The sequence below is a fragment of the Lacerta agilis genome, chromosome 4 (assembly GCF_009819535.1).
Source record: "Lacerta agilis isolate rLacAgi1 chromosome 4, rLacAgi1.pri, whole genome shotgun sequence".
Classification (NCBI taxonomy): domain Eukaryota; kingdom Metazoa; phylum Chordata; class Lepidosauria; order Squamata; family Lacertidae; genus Lacerta; species Lacerta agilis.
The window spans coordinates 58,840,759-58,860,231 of record NC_046315.1 but is presented as its reverse complement, the minus strand read 5'-3'; the positions used below and the strand labels follow the sequence as shown (position 1 = coordinate 58,860,231).

At 38.4% G+C, this 19,473-nt stretch overlaps 2 protein-coding genes across 7 annotated transcripts in view; both read right to left on the bottom strand.

Moving 5' to 3' along the window:
- Window positions 1–19,473, bottom strand: part of DMD (dystrophin) — a 1,040,101-nt gene that overhangs the window by 210,703 nt on the left and 809,925 nt on the right. The gene's annotated exons all lie outside the window — the stretch shown is intronic.
- LOC117045796 (39S ribosomal protein L22, mitochondrial-like) lies at window positions 4,689–5,127 on the bottom strand. The gene has a single exon (XM_033147208.1). It carries the CDS (start codon window positions 5,125–5,127, stop codon window positions 4,699–4,701), a length of 429 nt encoding a protein of 142 aa, XP_033003099.1. The 3' UTR covers window positions 4,689–4,698.

The following is a 19,473-nucleotide window of genomic DNA, read 5'->3' as shown; positions in this document are numbered from 1 at the left end:
GAGCATCACAGTATTTCTTTTCATCTCTCAGTCAGTACAATGCTGCAGGCTTTATAAATGTCAATGAAATAACCAACATTTTTTTCATGTGGTAACTCTTCACTTCTTTAAGTTGCATTACTATGCATGTTTACCTGAGCATAAGTCCCAACAAAATGAGAGCTTACTTTCGAGTAAGCATGTATAGGGGGTGACTCACCCAGAGGTAAGACTTTGCAGAGGCCTGGTTCATGTCACCTCTCTGCTCTCCTCTTTGAGGGGGAAGAAACATGGGAGCCAAGCCTTTGCACAGAGATTACACTTCATACAATATTCTATCTGTACTATGGCCTTCCACAGATATATGTTCAAAGATGCAAGCAAAGCACCACTTTGGGAATATATGAACTGGGGCTGAGTTTACAATAGGACATTCAAATCAAATGTCACCAGGCCTGAAAAAACCACCTTGTGGTAAACACATCACTTCAGATGCCACCTCACTGGCTTGTCAGCAACCACTCTAAGTCTAAACTGTACAACCTATTGGAGCAAAATTTGAGGCTTTATAAAAGCAGCAACAATGACAGCAAGACAAAATACATTCACACCCTCATTCACTTCAGACTAATCTCAAGATAAAATTACACAAAATGCTGTTACTTCTTTGAAAAAGATTCTACACAAGATTAATGAGGCCCAGCAAAGCTTTTTTTAGCTAGATGTTGTGGCAAGTGTGAAACTCTCCAGGGAAACCCAAACATAAGAAATGCATTAACAAATAACTTTTTCAGAACATTTGTTGTTGATGTTCAGTCGTTCAGTCATGTCCGACTCTTTGTGACCCCATGGACCAGAGCACGCCAGGCATGCCTATCTTTCACTGCCTCCCGCAGTTTGGCAGAACATGGTCACACATAAATCTGACCACATGAAAGTCCATTAACACTAGCTACACCGAGGAAAAAGGAAAGTCACCGTCATATAAAATTCATTCTCAGAATGTTTATGTACTACTTATAGTTGACCTGATAGCTATGGCCCTCCTCTGCTAATCAATCAGTGGCTGGACAAGACCTTTATTGTCTTTCTTAAAAAGAACAGTACTGTAACAGGAAACTTCTAAGTCCATCCAAAACCAACCAACTCCAGTGCCACCTAGTGATTCAATCTTATAATGATACAATCCACATATTTTCCTCTTAATTAAAGGGGGTTGTTTCTTTTATTACAAGGAAGAACAGTTAAGCATTGTGGAGCTTTGTGGCAAGACATATGCTATGTCATTTCCCCCAGAAAATAACATAGCATTCTCAGTGCTAACCAGATGCCTATGGGAAGTCTACACAAAGAGACATGATTCCAAGAGTACCCTCTCAACTTGTGCTCCCTAGCAATTTGTATTCAAAGGCATATTATCTCTGATACTGGAGGTGGTACACTAGCTTCTTCACTAACAGACATCCTAACAAATTCCCCAAATGTCTGTCACCTGTGTTTCATTCTGGAACACATAAGCCATGTAGTTCTGGAATTTTTCACATCAGAGTGTCACTTATTTGCAGGATAGCTTATCAGAAATAAGAAAGTAATTGTGGTCAAATCACATATTATAAGGACTATATGAAAAGTGACATATGGCAGCATACCTTAATTATTTTCTGACAATACCCATGAGGCTGATCAATCAGTTCCATTTTTTTAATATTAAAGAGAACCAAAAACACTTCTAATACTACATTTAGAAGAATTGTTGCCATATATGAGATAAGAGTATAATTAGAGATGCAGGCTTAACTCAGTTTAAATTGTTAAAATAATTCAACTAAAGCTTTTCCAATTAATTAGTGGTTCTATTGTGTTGGAACAGATAAGGTAAAATAAGGTATTAAACAGAGTGATAGCTTTTGTTTATTGAATTATAAGCTATTTTGCACTTATGTAAATAAATAAATAAATAGGCATTGCTACTAAATTTGATAAATTGGTTCAAAGATGATTGATCAATCATCTAAATTGTTTAATTAACTGAGTAGCCTTATGTATAAACATAAACTGCTGGCGCTTGCTGTAATAAAACTGAACTGAACTGAAATATAAACAAAGGCATTAAGACTGAAAGGAAACAATGATACCAGTATTTATTATCAAGGGCTCTGCTATGTTTCATTTAAAATGTATGAGTGAGTTACATCTGCTCTGGAATATTCATGCTAAGTACCATCCGGAGAGGTTGGGTGTGCCTGATTCTCATCAAGTTTCTGAGGAGACTTAACTTTTCATTTTGTCCCACTGAGTGGTTCATGCAAATGTATATTTCCTATTCAGTCCTCTTTGGTTTTGTTAGCAAGTCTCTTCTCAAAGCTGTTTGTCTATACAGTATATCTATACACCAGCTTCTCTATGCACTTCAATTATCTGTTGAGTCATTCCAAAATGAATTATCCTTAAATTTATTAATTTATTTTATTAAGAATGCATTATTATGGTCCATGAGAGAGTGTCCCTGGGGGCCACAAGATTTTGCTGATATGCCAGGAATGAAATTGTAGGTGGAGCAGAACACACTAAGCTCATCGTTATTTGTGGCCACAAAGCTCAAATGCTGTGGTACCTTGGGTTACGTACGCTTCGGGTTGCGTACTTTTTGGGTTACGAACTCCGGTAACCCGGAAGCACAACCCGACATGTGCACGATCTGTGCATGCGCAGAGTGTTTTTTGTGGTTTTTTCATGTTTTTCCGGTTTGTGCATGCGCAGAACAAATTGTTCGGGTTACGTCCTTTTCGGGTTACATACTGTAACCCGGAACGAATTAAGTATGTAACCCGGTGTACCACTGTTAACAGGTTTCAGGAAAATGCATAAAATGCCTACTAGCACTTCTCTTAAATCATAGTCTCAAACACAATGCAAACTCAGTAAAAAACAAAAACAAAAAGCTAATCTAGATATAGCTGTAGCCCACAGCAGCATGCAGGCTGTACAAAAAATCATTCTAGAGCTGCTTTATCTGATACTCTATTGTTCTTCATTTTAGCAAGCTATGTTTATTGTAAGAGAATCTTTTGTTTTATGAGAAGAAAGAGATATTGTTGGCCTTTCAAATCACTTGACTAAAAACATTTTTTCTTCTGCTCTATAAAGGATATCAACATTTGTATAATATAATGTTAACATATAACATAAATCTTAACCAACATAATATAATCTCAAAAAATGCATGCCAGTAGAAAGTGTATTTTAGGACAATGTATGCAACAGCTCCCGTTGCTTGGTCCCAGCTCCTGCCCACCTAGCAGTTCGAAAGCACCTCAAAGTGCAAGTAGATAAATAGGTACCACTCCAGTGGGAAGGTAAATGACGTTTCCGTGCGCTGCTCTGGTTCACCAGAAGCGGCTTAGTCATGTTGGCCACATGACCTGGAAGGTGTACGCCGGCTCCCTCGTCCAGTAATGCGAGATGAGCACCGCAACCCCAGAGTCGGACACGACTGGACCTAATGGTCAGGGGTCCCTTTACCTTTACCTTTTATGCAGCAAAAAACAGGTGAATTTAACTTACTGTTAAAGAAATATATCAAGAGCTGCAGATTAAAGATCCCCCCCAACAATGACTTAAAAAAAAATACCATAGAATGCAACATTGCCTCATAAGAAGTCCCAGGAAAACAAAATGAAGTATGTGTTTCCTATTGAAGTGAAAATGTTCTTTTATTCTCCTAGTCCATCAGTATAACATTTGGGGGGGGGTTCTCAACAACATTTACACAGCAATTTCCATAATGATAACATCTTTTCAATGAAATGTTAAATGCAATTAAGGGGCAGATATTATGTGTTAAAAGCTTTGTTGTGAAATGGCTATACATCATCATGTCATCAAGCCTCTTTTCCAACCAGTCTATGGCATGACCTCAATTCCAGTTTGGTATGATTACATTGCAGAGTTTCATGTTAATGACTTGATGAGAAAAGATAGATAAAATTGTATCTCTCTCCCACAGAGATAAGCCTATGAATATTGCTAAAACATTTCCGGGATCGAACACCATTTTAAAAAGATAACAGAAGATGAAACACATCTCCAGAAAAAGAAGCAAATGCTGACAGGTGAAAGCTAAAAGAAGAGCCTTTCAAAGATGATCCCTGAAATCTTAGAAGCTATTGTGATTTCAAATAAAATTGTTGAAGAACTAAATGATGTATGGATTAGACTCTAAAGAAAAAGAAAGGGCAGCTCAAACATGGTGGTAAAGAAATTTAAAACAAAGGAAAGGAAAACATCATATGCATCTGTACATTTCTCCAACCCTTCCATTTCTAGTCTCCCTGCCAGTGCCATCTGTGTCTTTAGAATCACATTGTGATGTGACCTTTCATCGCCTTTGGGAGACACCACATTTTCTTTTTTAATCTAACCCAACTAATTTTTAATCCCGTAACTTCAAAGATCAGGTCTCTGCTGCCTGCTATAATGGGAGAGTGTATGACTTGACTTTTTTCTTTGGTTCATTCTGATGGAAAAAGGCATCAGTCTTGCTTGTGTTGCATTATGATATCAGCCCCTCTGTGACCCTTACTCTGGCTTCTCTGGAGGTGGAGGTTCAAAATGGCCTGCCAACCTTCCAAAGAGGCTTTTCTAGGGGCAAAGGTGGTTGTAGGGCAGAGAAAGGGATGGCACTTTAGAAGATTTCTTCTAGAATAATAATTAAAAAAACTATTTACCAATGTGTAAGTTGGATCTAAATTCTACATTATGCTTCCTCACCGCCATTTCTTGGGCTTCTAGAAGGACCTCTTTTATCACTTTTGCTCCCTTTTTGTCATTGAATTCCAACTGCGCTGGTGCCTGATCTATGGACATGCCTCGTATCAGTTTTGCCAGGTACCACATCTTGTCCTTACTGTATTTAATGTGTCTTCGACAGTGGTATATTTCTGTAGGTCTTTGAGGTTCTCCTGGTTGCTGTGGAGGATAAACCATCCTATTCTTCTTTTCCCATCTTCCAAGCTCCCCAAGAGATGCACTTGTATGAATATTTGACAGAAGAGGGGCACTGCAAGGTGCTAGTAACCTCCCGGACCCGACGGAGTTGCAGAAGCTCCACAATCGGGCGGCCCCTCCGAGCATTGCGGGCGCCGCCATCTTCCCCGGGTTTTCGTTTCTTAGATCAGGAGTGTGAATATCTTAGTGAAGTACAGCTGTGATTTTATATATGATCATATGCTTCCCACATCTATCACTGTGAAATTACTCTATGTATACTTTCTTGTAATAAGCAACATCTTTTTAATAAGTTTAGTGTGATTGTTGTCTTTGTCCATGGAGTTTTCTTGGCAGGGATACTGGAGTGGCTTGCCGGTTCCTCCTCCAGGTGGACTGGACTGGATGAATCCCAAGCCGGAATTAAGATTGCCAGAAGAAATATTAACAACCTCAGATATGCTGATGACACAACCTTGATGGCAGAAAGTGAGGAGGAATTAAAGAACCTTTTAATGAGGGTGAAAGAGCGCAAAATATGGTCTGAAGCTCAACATCAAAAAAACTAAGGTCATGGCCACTGGTCCCATCACCTCCTGGCAAATAGAAGGGGAAGAAATGGAGGCAGTGAGAGATTTCACTTTCTTGGGCTCCATGATCACTGCAGATGGTGACAGCAGTCACAAAATTAAAAGATGCCTACTTCTTGGGAGGAAAACAATGACAAACCTAGACAGCATCTTAAAAAGCAGAGTCATCACCTTGCCAACTAAGGTCCGTATAGTTAAAGGTATGCTTTTCCTAGTAGTAATGTATGGAAGTGAGAGCTGGACCATAAAGAAGGCTGATCGCCGAAGAATTGATGCTTTTGAATTATGGTGCTGGAAGAGACTCTTGAGAGTCCCATGGACTGCAAAAAGATCAAACTTATCCATCCTTAAAGAAATCAGCCCTGAGTGCTCACTGGAAGGACAGATCCTGAAGTAGAGGCTCCAGTACTTTGGCCACCTCATGAGAAGTGAAAAGACCCTGATGTTGGGAAAGATGGAAGGCACAAGGAGAAGGGGACGGCAGAGGATGAGATGGTTGAACATTGTTCTCGAAGCGACTAGCATGAGTTTGGCCAAACTGCAGAGGCAGTGGAAGACAGGAGTGCCAGGTGTCCTCTGGTCCATGGGGTCACAAAGAGTCAGACACGACTGAACGACTGAACAACAAAGTGTGACTGTATGGAGCTTGGAAGGCTCCTGGGTAAAAGGCTTCAGTCACTAGGGAAAGAGATTGGCTTCCCTGTGTGTGTCCTTGTACTTTAACTGGAGTTTGCCTATTTAATTGATACCCCACCCCCACAAAAAGCGCTTGACTTTGGAGCATGACCTGACCTCACTCTCTGGATCACCTTGCAAGTGGACTGGGACTCCTGGCATCCTTGTTCTCTGAAGTAGGAAAAGTTACCTAGACTTTGCTGGGGTCACCAAAACGCAAACACCTTTGTTTTTCTCTAAGGGCTTAGCGGCCTGAATGGTTGGGGAAGTAAACTATGTTGGGTTCAACTTAAATACATACTAAGCAGATAAAGGTAAAGGTAAAGGGACCCCTGACCATTAGGCTCAGTGGCGGACGACTCTGGGGTTGTGGCGCTCATCTCGCTTTACTGGACGAGGGAGCCGGCATACAGCTTCCGGGTCATGTGGCCAGCATGACTAAGCTACTTCTGGCGAACCAGAGCAGGGCACGGAAACGCCGTTTACCTTCCCGCCAGAGCGGTACCTATTTATCTACTTGCACTTTGATGTGCTTTCGAACTGCTAGGTTGGCAGGAGCAGGGACCGAGCAATAGGAGCTTACCCTGTCGCGGGAATTTGAACCACCAACCTTCTGATCAGTAAGTCCTAGACTCTGTAGATAACCCTTAATAAAAGAGTTATGACTAAGTTATAGTGATCAAGTCACTCATTTTATTAGTGGAAGGAGCAAGATAATAAATTCACATGTACTCTCAGTTTTCTAATTCCTTATTTTAACATTTGCCAAAGATGAAACAGTAGCAACACAGAAGCAGCGTAATTCACAGTAGGAACATTTGCTTCTTCTTGGCTGCTCAGGTAAGGTCTTGATGCCTATTTTCAATGCCTTGCAAAGTCCTACTGGATAATTTGGAGAGCAGCTACCTCTATTAGTTCCACTCACATCCCACTGCTTCCAATTAGTTCTGATTTTCTCTTACAGCAAGCAGCCAGAAGGGCTGAACTGCAAAACTGCTGGAGAGAATATTTTAGTGGGGATGAGGGAAGAGCTGCTTCCCTCCTGCTTCTGTTGTACACAATGAAATCTCCTGATTCTTCCTACTGTTTCATTGCCTTTTACTGGAACAGCTATTATAACTGAAAACACAAAGGCTCATAGGTAATGCAGACAACACAGAACAAGTAAGTGAATAAACATTTGTGATGTTTATTGATTTGCTTATGTATAGCAGAAATCAGAGGAGCATCTGAAAAAAAATGTTTCTCCCAGTGATCTGTACTAAATAATACCCAACATGTTCTGAACATTATTTATTTATCTAAAAAAAAAAATTCCATACCACTCCCGAATCATGTTTCTAGGAGTTCACAGTGTATACTGACAGTAAACAATCATTTCAAGAAGTATAGAACCATGAGATGCATAAAATGCACAATTATTTTCTTTTTCTGTCTTTGGCAGAATTTTGATGAAACAAACAGAAAAAACTTAGCAGCTTTATGGTGCTAGCATTTGCAAGGCTAAGCAGAGTCTAGTATGGTTTCAAATTGGATGGGGAACTCCCTTTTTGTTCATACTAGCTTTAGAACCAATAGCTATGTGCATCAGAACAACACCAGACATTAATGGAGGCCAAACTGGAAAACAAAACTTTATGATTGGTCTATGTGCTGATAATTTAATGATTTTGACACTTGATCTACTGAACACAGAAGCAGCAATACTTCGAGAGCTTAACAACTTTCAACATTCTCAGGCCTGCAGGTTTAACTTCTGAGACTTTATGCTTTATTGTACCATCCAAGATCCACTCTCCCCACTGATACCCACTATTTCACAACACTTCACAACAATTTGATGTGGCTGGATGGAGGGGGGGAAGTCTATACAAGTTATATGACTTTTATAACAGAAATACATCACTATATAAACTTCCTTGTAAGGAAACTTACAACTCCCTTGGCTACGTACCCTACCAAATCCACACTAAAAGACTTTGCCCCCCTCTTAAGTCTATTTCGGCAAGCAATAGATAATTAACCCTAAAACTTGTATATAGGTGGTAGCTAATTTCTAGGAAGCTGGCAATGAGCCATCCTGATGACCCATCACATTGCTGGAGGGGCTGCCCTACAAGTACATATCTCTACATGTGGTGGGAATGTACAAAAACCTAGACTTTCTGGAATTTGATACTCTAAGAAATCAATACAATAATGAAAAAATTGGAAGTCAAACCAGAATTAGCTTTATTAAATATATTTGAAGACAACCACCTGGATTTACATAATAAAGAGTTAATAAGCTATCTATTACAAAAGCAGCGAGGCACAACAGAATCAGACACTGGAAATATCTTTCTGGCACAACAAAAGACAACTGGTACCAAACAGCCCTCCTCAAGAGACTAACAAATAAACTATGTCTGACAAATGAAGAGATCAAGAAAGAAGGCTTTACCTCAGTGTGGTTTAATGTCACAACATATGCCAGTATTTTTTTTAATGAGCTACACTTCATTCAGCCATTCACTTATGAAATAACTATTATGGATGTTATTCTGAGTTCATTATCCTATTTTGCTGATTACCTTTAATATTTAAATAAGAGTTCCACACATCCTTTTTTTGAAGTATGCATTGTTTAAAGCGAGTGTTAAAACATGCTAGTTTTAAAGTCATAAATTACTTAGGCTCCAAATATCTGAAATGCAGCCTCCTTCTTTACAGACCCTCTTGGGTGTTAATATCACTGGGGAGGGGGACTCTTGGTAGTTCCATTTTAAGTATGCCCCCTTCAATGTGATCCAGGAGACAGTACAATTGTAACTGCATAAGCAGCAATAAAACAAACAAACCTGGAGCTTGAACCTGGGGACTCTGTATGCCAAACTCCCACAAACCATATATCAAGTGAGCTTGATCAAGTAGTCTCCTAAATGGCAGACTGGAATCAGTGCAGGGTTGGGTTAAACCAATTACCTGCATGCATGCTAATTGTGAATAAAATAAATGAATTTAGAACTTGAGACTCACATTTAAAGTCTCAGTGCAGTCTTTTGCTAAATGGTCATTTTTCACATTTTCTAAGATGGTAGTAAGAATAACCAGCCTCACAGGGCCGGGATAAGCATGCTACAATCAGAATTTTAAGCATATATAAAGATAAGACACTATTTATGATTGCAGCACTAGGGGGCCTCATGTTGAATTCCATCATGTACTACTACACTATAAAATGAAATAGAGGTTATATCTTGAAAGCTGCAGCAGATAGCAGCTCATTTAATAGTAAAAACCGTTCCCTTTGACTCGAAGTCTACATTCAAGAAAGCACAAAGTAAGCCCATACCAGCTGCCATCTCATTAAGCAGGGAGCTGCTCTGGGTTGATTTCAACGCCTCTGAAATAATTTGCACTTTTATTAGATTGGAACAGCTACACACTGGGTCCTGGGAAACAACTCCATATTTTATTGGAGAATCTTCAGGAATAGGCAGCTGCAGGAAATTCTGACATTCTAAGAACCAGGTGAACAACTTCAATTACAAACTAAACTGAATACTTGACTCTAATCTTTTGCTTATAATGTGCTTCAGGCAAAATTATTCTGCTCAGTGGTTTAGTTTGCCAACCCACTAGAAAAAAAATGTATGTGACTTCCTGCATCAATCCCTTTGATGCACAAACACAAAAGTACCATAAACAAAGTACTTTACAATTAGCTTCACTATTTTAAAAGAACTTTTAAAAACCTTGAATGACTGATACCCACTTAGTGCAAGCAACACACACACACACACACACGTTTATTCTTTAATTGTTTTGAAGGCTGTACTGTTTTGAAACAGACAGTCTGAAATCTGACCTCTGTGTACACCCATTCAAGAAGTATCCAAATTTATTGAATTTATATTCAATGAAGTAGGAAAAGGATACACAGAAGAGTTTATTAAAATAAATAAGCCAATACCATTTCAAATAAGGCCGAAGCTTGAAAAAATGCTCAACTACTTGCTAGGTATTGGGGCTTGCTTATAGCAATGAGAATTAGGAATAGGAGACAAATTCAGTTCAGTATGCACTGAAAGTAAAACCTATCAGATTTGCAGTTTATTAAACAATACGTGAACTGAAACACAGCTATCTTTGAAATTTGCAGTTATCCAAATTTTGTGATGCAGTTCTCCAATGAAACAATAAATCCGAAAAAAAAATCTTAGGTGAAAGTGTGCAGTAAAACGAAGATATTCATGAAAATAACATAAAAAACGCATTCAATTACACCAGGGGTGTCCAGCTTCCAAGAGACTGTGATCTACTCCCACTATAAATAAACTGGCAGTGATCTACCCATTGAATTAACCGAAGTTGTTGAGTTTTCCTGGGGGAGAATAAGCAAAAGTTGTCAAACTTTTTTTGGGGGGGGGCATCAGGGTCCCATGATCAACCAGGATCGACCAGATGCATCCCGCGATCGACAGGTAGATCATGATCGACCTGTTAGACAGCCCTGTATTGGCATCTTATACAGGACATACCAGGCTGCCCGTCTATACCTCCACAAATTACCTTCCGCAGAACCAAGAACTTTAAAGACATGCTGGCACATGCAAATGTAACGGATAAAAACCATCCCCAAGGATGTGATATAAAAGGATATTTTAAATGAGGAAAATGTGCAGCATGTAGTTTATCAATCAGTTTATTTCAGCTTTAAGCTCATAGCAAGACAAGACAAAAAACCCAGGAACAGCAATTACACTCACACAATTAAATTTAAAAGGAAAATTGGCAACAATAAAATTAGTGGCAATAAAAGACTTAATAAATATACAAAATAATGTGCATGTTACTTACAAGCAAAACATGTAGTTTAACAGTCAAGACCAAGGATTTCACAATACCTGGAACTAATAACATCATAAAGTTGGAAGCATTTACCACCTGTGACTCCTGTGGAGTACCCTTCTGAGTAATACCCCTCCCCACTCCCTCACTATATTTAAGGGTCTGGTGACTTCCGTTTCAGTGTATCTGAAGAAGTGTGCATGCACACGAAAGCTCATACCAAGAACAAACTTAGTTGGTCTCTAAGGTGCTACTGGAAGGAATTTTTTATTTTATTTTGTTTTTCCTGTGGAGTAGTATATGTAATTCAGTGTGCCTGTGGCCTGTGGTATGTAGGAAGTACAATATGGACAGTTAAAACTAGAATATTGGAGCACAAGAATCGTATTCTCAATAAGATCATAGAGGGACCTCTTACCTCTCATTTTCTAGAGGTTAAACACAAAGCAACTGATTTTAAGTGGTTTGTCATTTACAAACACAATACTCCTGAGACAAACACAGATATCTTGAAAAGAAACTACATCAAAAAGAGTCGTATTGGATCTTTAGATTTGGTTCTTTGGCTCCTTCAGGCCTTAATGTATGTATTGATTACAGCTCCTTTCTATAATTTTGCCTAGTGTTTTCTCTTTCTGACTTTACTCTTTGTCTCTCTTTACTTCTACCAGCCCCACCCATGGGTTTGGTAGGGTGATCTGCTTCTTTAAGAAATTCACAACTTTTTTGTATTTAAACCTGTGATAAAGAACACCTTGTAGCATTCTTGCCAACCTTTAGAAGCATCCACATCATGAGAACTTCCATAGCTTAAGTTTTGAGTTTTTACTTAAGAAAAGCCAATATAATTTAAGTTTGACCTTTGCCCCTTTCGGGTTTCTATAGCTTAGGTTTTCAAACCTCTCCTGAGTTTACAGTGAATAGTTATAAATATTCACACCATAGGAATTCTTACAACCTAAGTTTCGAGTCTTTGTATATCTAGAAAATTTTTGCAGCCTATGTTTCGAATTTTTCAATGAGGGCTTGCACAGCTTAAGTTTGAAGTTGTCTTTTTCGTTTTCAACTCTCTTTTGAGCCTAAAAGGTTTCGTTTGAAGCATTTGCATTAAAAGAACTTTTATAACTTAAGGTCTGAGCCTTTTCAAAAAAGCTTATTTCAAAGTGAGATTGTGCAGCCTGGGTCAGAATCATTGACTGGTATTTGAATTTTTACAACTGGGGTTTTCAACCCTATGTCTTTGGGCTCCTCTAACTTAGGTTTTTATACCTTCTTTCAAGTCTAATTTCCTTTGAGGAAACTGAGAGTCTCAGTGAAACAGGATCCTTTTAGCCGGCAACCCGTCAGGTTCATTCCCCCCCCCCCCATCTAGGTTCTATAATCCTTATTTATACTTTCGCGTCAGACACTTTAATGTTAAGTTGTTACACTTTCCTTGTATTGAACTATATATTACTATTACCCGTTCTAGAGATTTTCACGGCTTCTGTTTACTCTATTTCTGTATTGGGGGAAGCTGCTTGTAAAAATGTGTACATTAATGAAAACTACATATAAAATGTTTTTATTAATACACAATTAAATGAATTTTCATGAGGTTGTTGTTTTTTAATTAAAAATTGCTGCAAAATGCGTTTCCACTGGGAGGAACATACCTGTAGAAAGAGGATAATGTCCTTCAGTTTGTTAACCCAGAGGTTAACATCGTCCTCTTTCTATGCTCCTCCTGATTAAATCATGCTGATGGGGACAGATACACCCCTGCTTTAAGCCATTTATACACTGTCTTCTGTTGTATATTATTTACTACAAAGCTCGATAACTAAGTCCTTTGGGGATGAAATGTCTGATTACCGGAGTGACGTCCGAGCACTGAACAATTGAACAACAAGTGGACTTTTACTGTGTTTGCAATTATTTAAGATAAAACCTATTTTGGAAAGAAACTACTTTTGCCATTTATGGGCATTTATTGTTTGTTTACAGATAGTCGCCTTGGTGATATTATGGTGTGTCTATTGCAGTAGCACTTGTATCACCACCCTGTTTATTGTTTCATAATAAAACCTAAGCAGCCCAGTATACTGTACAACCATTTTACAGCCAGTGAAACCTTACAGATGCTATATAACATTTAATAAATTCTCTGCTCAGTTAAATTATTTGGACTAACATTATAAACAAGATATTCCATACAATAGGAAATAATTTGAGGCTGACTTCATTCCAGGTCTCTAAACATTTGAAGTTGCCTATGAACTACTGAGATAGTGAATATCTAAAAGACGCAGCTTGAGGTACTTTGAGTTTAGCTGTGCAATATAATTGCAAAGTTAATAAAAAAGGAATCATCACAGCAGGGGCTAAATCAGGCAAACACAACTGCTGAGTTTGTTCTTGAATATTATTAACTCAAAAGCCTGACTTGTCTGTGTTGTGGCATATTTGAGAGAGAAAAGCAACTTCAGGCATAACAGCTTAATTTTTAAGAAGACTGGTTAGTGCACTAGTACATGATAGGATTCCTTTGAAAAAAACTCAAAGAAGCATTTAACATTGTGCAAAACAATGAGTTTAATTACAAACAACCTCATGTCATGCATGCCTCAGATAGTGCACATTAAAATAAGTCAGGAAAAGGGTTTTTGCCCTTGGTTTACACAGAAAATAAAGTTATTTCTGAGTTCTTGCTTGAAAAATAAAAAAGGTTCTGTGATATCCTATGTGGCAAAAGTATCTCAAATTTCATATTCCTCAATTTGAGTTATTTAAAAATATTCAAAGGTCAATCCTGTGGTATTTATTCATCTATTTATAACATTTCTAGCTCCCTCTCCATCAATACTGATAGCACGGCAGAGTACTACATACATTACACATTACATTTATACATATACGATAATGAAACAAATCTAAAAGAGACAGCTAAAAATAGCAAAGCAAGATAAAACCGAAACTTTAAAAAGTTGAGAAAACAGGTTTCCCAGAATAATAGAAATGTTGACACCTGCCAAACATGTAAGGGAATGGCATTTCAGAAATGGTGGTCACAAGCTTCTCCTACCAGTGGGATGCGAAGAAGAACACCCTCTGCAGATCTCAAGGCATAGGAAGGCTCATATAGAAAGAGGCATCCCTTCCAATATTTGGGCTGCAAGCCTTTTAGGGCCTTAAAGCTAAACCTTGGTACCTTAAATTGGACTCAGAAGTGAAAAGGCAGCCAAGGTAATTCTTACAGAATGGATGTGATGTGATTGCAGCCTCATTCTGCACTTATTAAAGTATTTGAGTCATCTTCAAGAGCAGTCCAATGTACAATCCATTGCAACAGTCCAGTCAGGAGTTACAAGAGCATAGACCACTGTGGCCAAGCTATGTCTGTCCATGAATTATAGTATTTTCTTTTGTGAGTAAACCTGCATTAATATTCATTGATATCAGCTTGAAAACAATTGCATGTAAGAAGCAATGCAATGCAAGAATCTTACAGATGACAACTTTTCTAAAATCTCTTTCATATATTTCTATTGTGAAGTGAAATCCTATATGGGTGGAATGTGTGTGCATGAAAATACACTATCTGCTGCTGGAATTACTTAGAAAGGATAATAAAAATTATAACAATAATGATTGACTGAGAATGTCTATGCAATTACCCCATCCTCACATGATTGCTACACCGACTCACATACCAGAGCCATATAGTACCAGGCCACAGCTCTCATTCCATTGTACATGCAGACAGAAACGGGCATACCGGTATTTCCTTATTTTGATCTATCTGCTGTCAAAAGTAAGCTGGATTCACCCTTACCTGAATCCGAGATCAAAGCTTGCAATAAGGAAGAGGCAGATCTGGCCCATAGCAGGACAGGCACGAGATCTGTGTCTTCCAGATATGTAGGTGAAATTATCATGTAGGGAAAAGGTTCAGGGAAAGGCAAGAATGAGGAAACTAGTCAAGGCTGGTAAGTCAGGTGAGACAGAAACGTTTACAAGTTAGGAAGAACAAGCAAAATAAAGCAAGAACAAGCAGCGATTAGTACCGGTAGCTCTTTGCAGAGAGGCCATAGTTTCAAGGGAGGAAATTGAGAGCAGCACAAATGCAACAGTATTTTCTGTGTTGATCTTATGAAGGACCATTAGCCATGCACCTTGTATTTAAGTTGCCAATCCGGTGGCCTTTTGTTGACCGCCTCAAATTATTTGATTCTGATGTTACAAATTTGATGTTACAAATAGTTATTTCATTCTAGAAGAGGGATCGTGGATCTGAGCCAGATGCTCCATCTATGTTCTTGCTTGAGATCATTCATTCATTCATTCATTCAGTTCAATGCTTTTAAACACATTGCTTACACTTCTTAAAAAATGTATAGATGTATAACCCACATGTGAACTAGGCTGAGAACACTCTCAATCCAGAATCACTGATGCTCATCCTCAACATGCCACTTTCAATCTAAATTGACTCTACATTGTGCCATCCACAATGGCAGGTGTGATTCCTCCCCACACATGCTTCATGTGAATTATTAATATTATTATTTATTCAATTTATATACCACCCTATACCCAGAGGTCTCAGGGTGGTTCGCACATGTGAATGAAGAAGTAAGTGGTGATTGTGCTATTGGTATACACCCACCCGCAATGTTGCTGGGCAGTTGAGAATATACCACCACTGTGGGGTAATGTAGAATCAAACAGCAATAAGCTTTTATTTATTAAATGAAACTGAAATTTCTGGAACAATTCTGATTAAGCACTTTTCTGGGCAAAAAATATGCAGTAGATCTAGATAGTATGTGGACTACGTAGAAAAACTCAGTCTCCATTAATTCTAGAATAAATTATCATAGTAACATAAATTGTTTTCCTAAATAGTCTTGTTAGGTATATTATGCTAGAAGTATTTAAATGTAAATAAAATATAATGTTTTGATATTTTTGTTGGAGTAGGATCTTAACACAGAGACACATGTGCTATCACTATACTGGTAAATCATGAACTTAGCAGGGACCTGAAAAATTCTGTCATATTAGTGGTACACTTTTGTTCTGCCATGAGACTTGATGTTCCCCAGCTGCAAATCACTGTACCACTGTCAAATCACATGTAAATACTCAAGTCTTGAACTGACAATTTATCTGAGCAGGTTAGAATGAATGCTTGCTTGTTTCATACTTGGTCTTGTGTAACTGGGCAGCTATAATAGCTGAACTATTCATCTAAATTATAGAACTATGCTGGGTTTTTTCTTCTTATATATAAGAAGTAAACAAAAATATATTAGTTGATCTAACGAAGCAGTTTCATAAGGCTTAGCTGACAATCTTAAGAGTTGTGGGGGAAGCAACATGCTGAAGGCAAAAACTGAATCAGAAAAAGTAGAATCTATGAACCACTGAGGCAATAAAATAACTAATATTTATTCCTCCAATCAAAATTACATTTCACATGTCATTCATTACAAACATGCTCAGAGTGAAACAACCCTGATACTATGTGAAATACAAGCCTATCAAATAATAATTCATAACTGTTTTAGGTTATTTTTAAATATTCTCTCTCTTTCTAATTCTGCAATTATACTGGGGCCATTACAAACCACAAAACTGAAATTACCGAGAGTTATGTAAGATCAGTAGCTGATAGACTGTCTTTATTTCAAAAGAAGTATTGGTCTCAATTCAAACATCAACTGACAAACCAAAACTGCTTTGAGAGATATATATTTCAGCCCTTTTAAAAAATAGAAAATAAAACATAAAATACAAACAAGTCTACCTAATTTTTCAGCTTGAACCACCTCATGCTCAGGGTCTTGCACATCTGCAGAAAGGCCAGATGGCCAGGCTACCAGTTCACCATTTAAAAAGCATTTCATCATAAGGAATCTGCTTTCTTGTAAACGCTTCCTGGCTCTAGTATTAAGCAGTAAACTTGTGGGGTGTTTAATGAGAGTAAGGAGGCTGGTTCAGATGTATCACAGAGCCCAAATGTATTTAGTACCACCAAAAAACCCTTATCAGTACAGGCACCAGTCTAATCACACACCACCATCAACTGTGCTACAGCTGAATTGCTGACAAGCTAATACACAACTGGACTAGCACACCAGGAAAGTTTCAAACATTGTTATCGAAATGTAGATTGCCAACACTGGGTAGGGTAAAAATGGGTGAGTACGTTTGATCTGGCCCCAACTTCCCCTCAACAAAAAACTGGAAATGTGGCCCTAATTATGAAATGACATGAGATGACATACTTGCACTAGCAGTTTCCCAGAGTAATCTTGCAAAAGCTGCTTGATGGTAACCCAGTCTTAGGCCACAATGCTAAATTCAGGTACTCAGAAGTGTTTTGAATCTTCTTGTTGCAAGCATACCCTTCCTTCAGTCCAATAGATCATCATTGTAAATGCTCAGCCTATGTTAGATATGGCAGTTTGGCCATCATACAGTTATTTCCAAGCAAACGTGTTTAGGATTGTGACCTCAATTTTTATGTCTAAATCGTATGACAATCTGTACATTTTGGAATGCTCAGAAAAACAAAACATCTTTTGAAAAAGATTGCAACTGTGTTTTCAAAGATGGGACGCAATTTCAGAACAATTATGATTTTCTAGCTTTTATCCCAAATAATTTTAGAAAACAAATTTGTTATAGATGTTTTTAACAGCTTCCCATAATCTTGTTGCGAGCAGAATTCTTTTCAGGAATGGCGGTGGCAACAGTTGCATCATGCTGGCAAGCAGCATTTCTAGCTTCAGAAATAGCTCCAAAATGATCATGCTCATAGCTAAGGAAATGTCTCTGTGGCAGATGTCACAGAATTATCTGTTGCGATGGAATATGCATGCTACAAACAGCAATAACAGAGGGTCAGTTCATATAAGATTTCCATTTGTCCCTAGGCAACATAACAGCCTGGATCAAGATATAACCATAGTTTCCTATAATAAATAAATAAATATTTATACCCCGCCCATCTGGCTGGGTTTCCCCAGCCACTCTGGGCGGCTTCCAACAGAACACTAAAATGCAATAATCTATTAAACATTAAAAAGCCTCCCTAAACAGGGCTGCCTTCAGATGTCTTCTAAACATCTGGTAGTTGTTTTTCTCTTTGACATCTGGTGGGAGGGCATTCCAAAGGGTGGGTGCCACTACCGAGAAGGCCCTCTGCCTGGTTCCCTGTTCCCTGGTTCCCATGGTGATAGCACATTGTGCTGACCCTTAGACTTAGTTGCCCCATTTCACCCTTTCATACATGAGAAAGTTTTAAACTTCTATTTGTGGTTTGGAAAACATAGCTGTGCCCAAATATGGAAAATTTTAAGCTACAAGTCATCTCTGGGACACAACATTATGCGCCACCATCTGATATATGTTGGCAGAGCAAAGAGATGCTTCATGTAGAGTCTGTTTTACAGAGCATTTAAAGTTCCTTGTCACCACATCTTTTTCAGCCCTTTCACTTCATGTGTTTTATTAATATAACAGTACATATCATCTTTATATGTCAAAATTAAGATTAAAAGACATGAGAAATTGATTATAAAAACATAAAGATCCTAATTGATCTCATTATGTTTGACTTCCCTCCAAAGGCCAAGCAACATTAATTCAGAAAGTCAATAAAACATAGAAGCTTTCATTATTACTTGATTGCTAAAAATGCTAAAATGTGCATAAGAATTAATGAGACAAAATTCTCAATACATTCTTTGTCAATGTACAAATGGGTATTCAGACAAAGGCAGAAAATTTCAGTACATTTAAGTTGGAGAAACACATTCTATCATTTTCTAACACACAGGACTACATATTTCACAGTTACAGTAGAACTGTATAATTTCACCAACGCTCTTCCTTTGTCCCAGGGAGACCCTATATGGGGCCCTCCAAAGTGTTGTTGGACTACAACAGGGGTCAGCAACCTTTTTCAGCCATGGGCCAGTCCACCGTCCCTCAGACCATGTGGTGGGCCAGACTACATTTTGAAAAAAAAATTATGAATGAATTCCTATGCCCCACAAATAACCCAGAGATGCATTTTTTTAAAGCACACATTCTACTCATGTAAAAACACCAGGCAGGCCCCACAAATAACCCAGAGATGCATTTTAAATAAAAGGACACATTCTACTCATGTAAAAACATGCTGATTCCCGGACTGTCCGTGGGCCAGATTTAGAAGGTGATTGGGCCACATCCAGCCCCCGGGCCTTAGGTTGCCTACCCCTGGACCACAACAAAGCATCTGGAGGCAGAGGCAAGAGCAGAGGGTGAATAAAGAGCTGTGAGTGGAGCGGCCCTTTCCCCATCCTTTGCACCACCTGGGAAACTTAAAAAAAAACACCTGTTGTACCTGGAACTGGGACTGGAGAGTGCAGCTAAA

Excerpts from the sequence above, each read along its gene's own strand:
- LOC117045796 (XM_033147208.1), bottom strand. The coding sequence starts at position 5,127 with ATGGCGGCGCCCGCAATGCTCGGAGGGGCCGCCCGATTGTGGAGCTTC.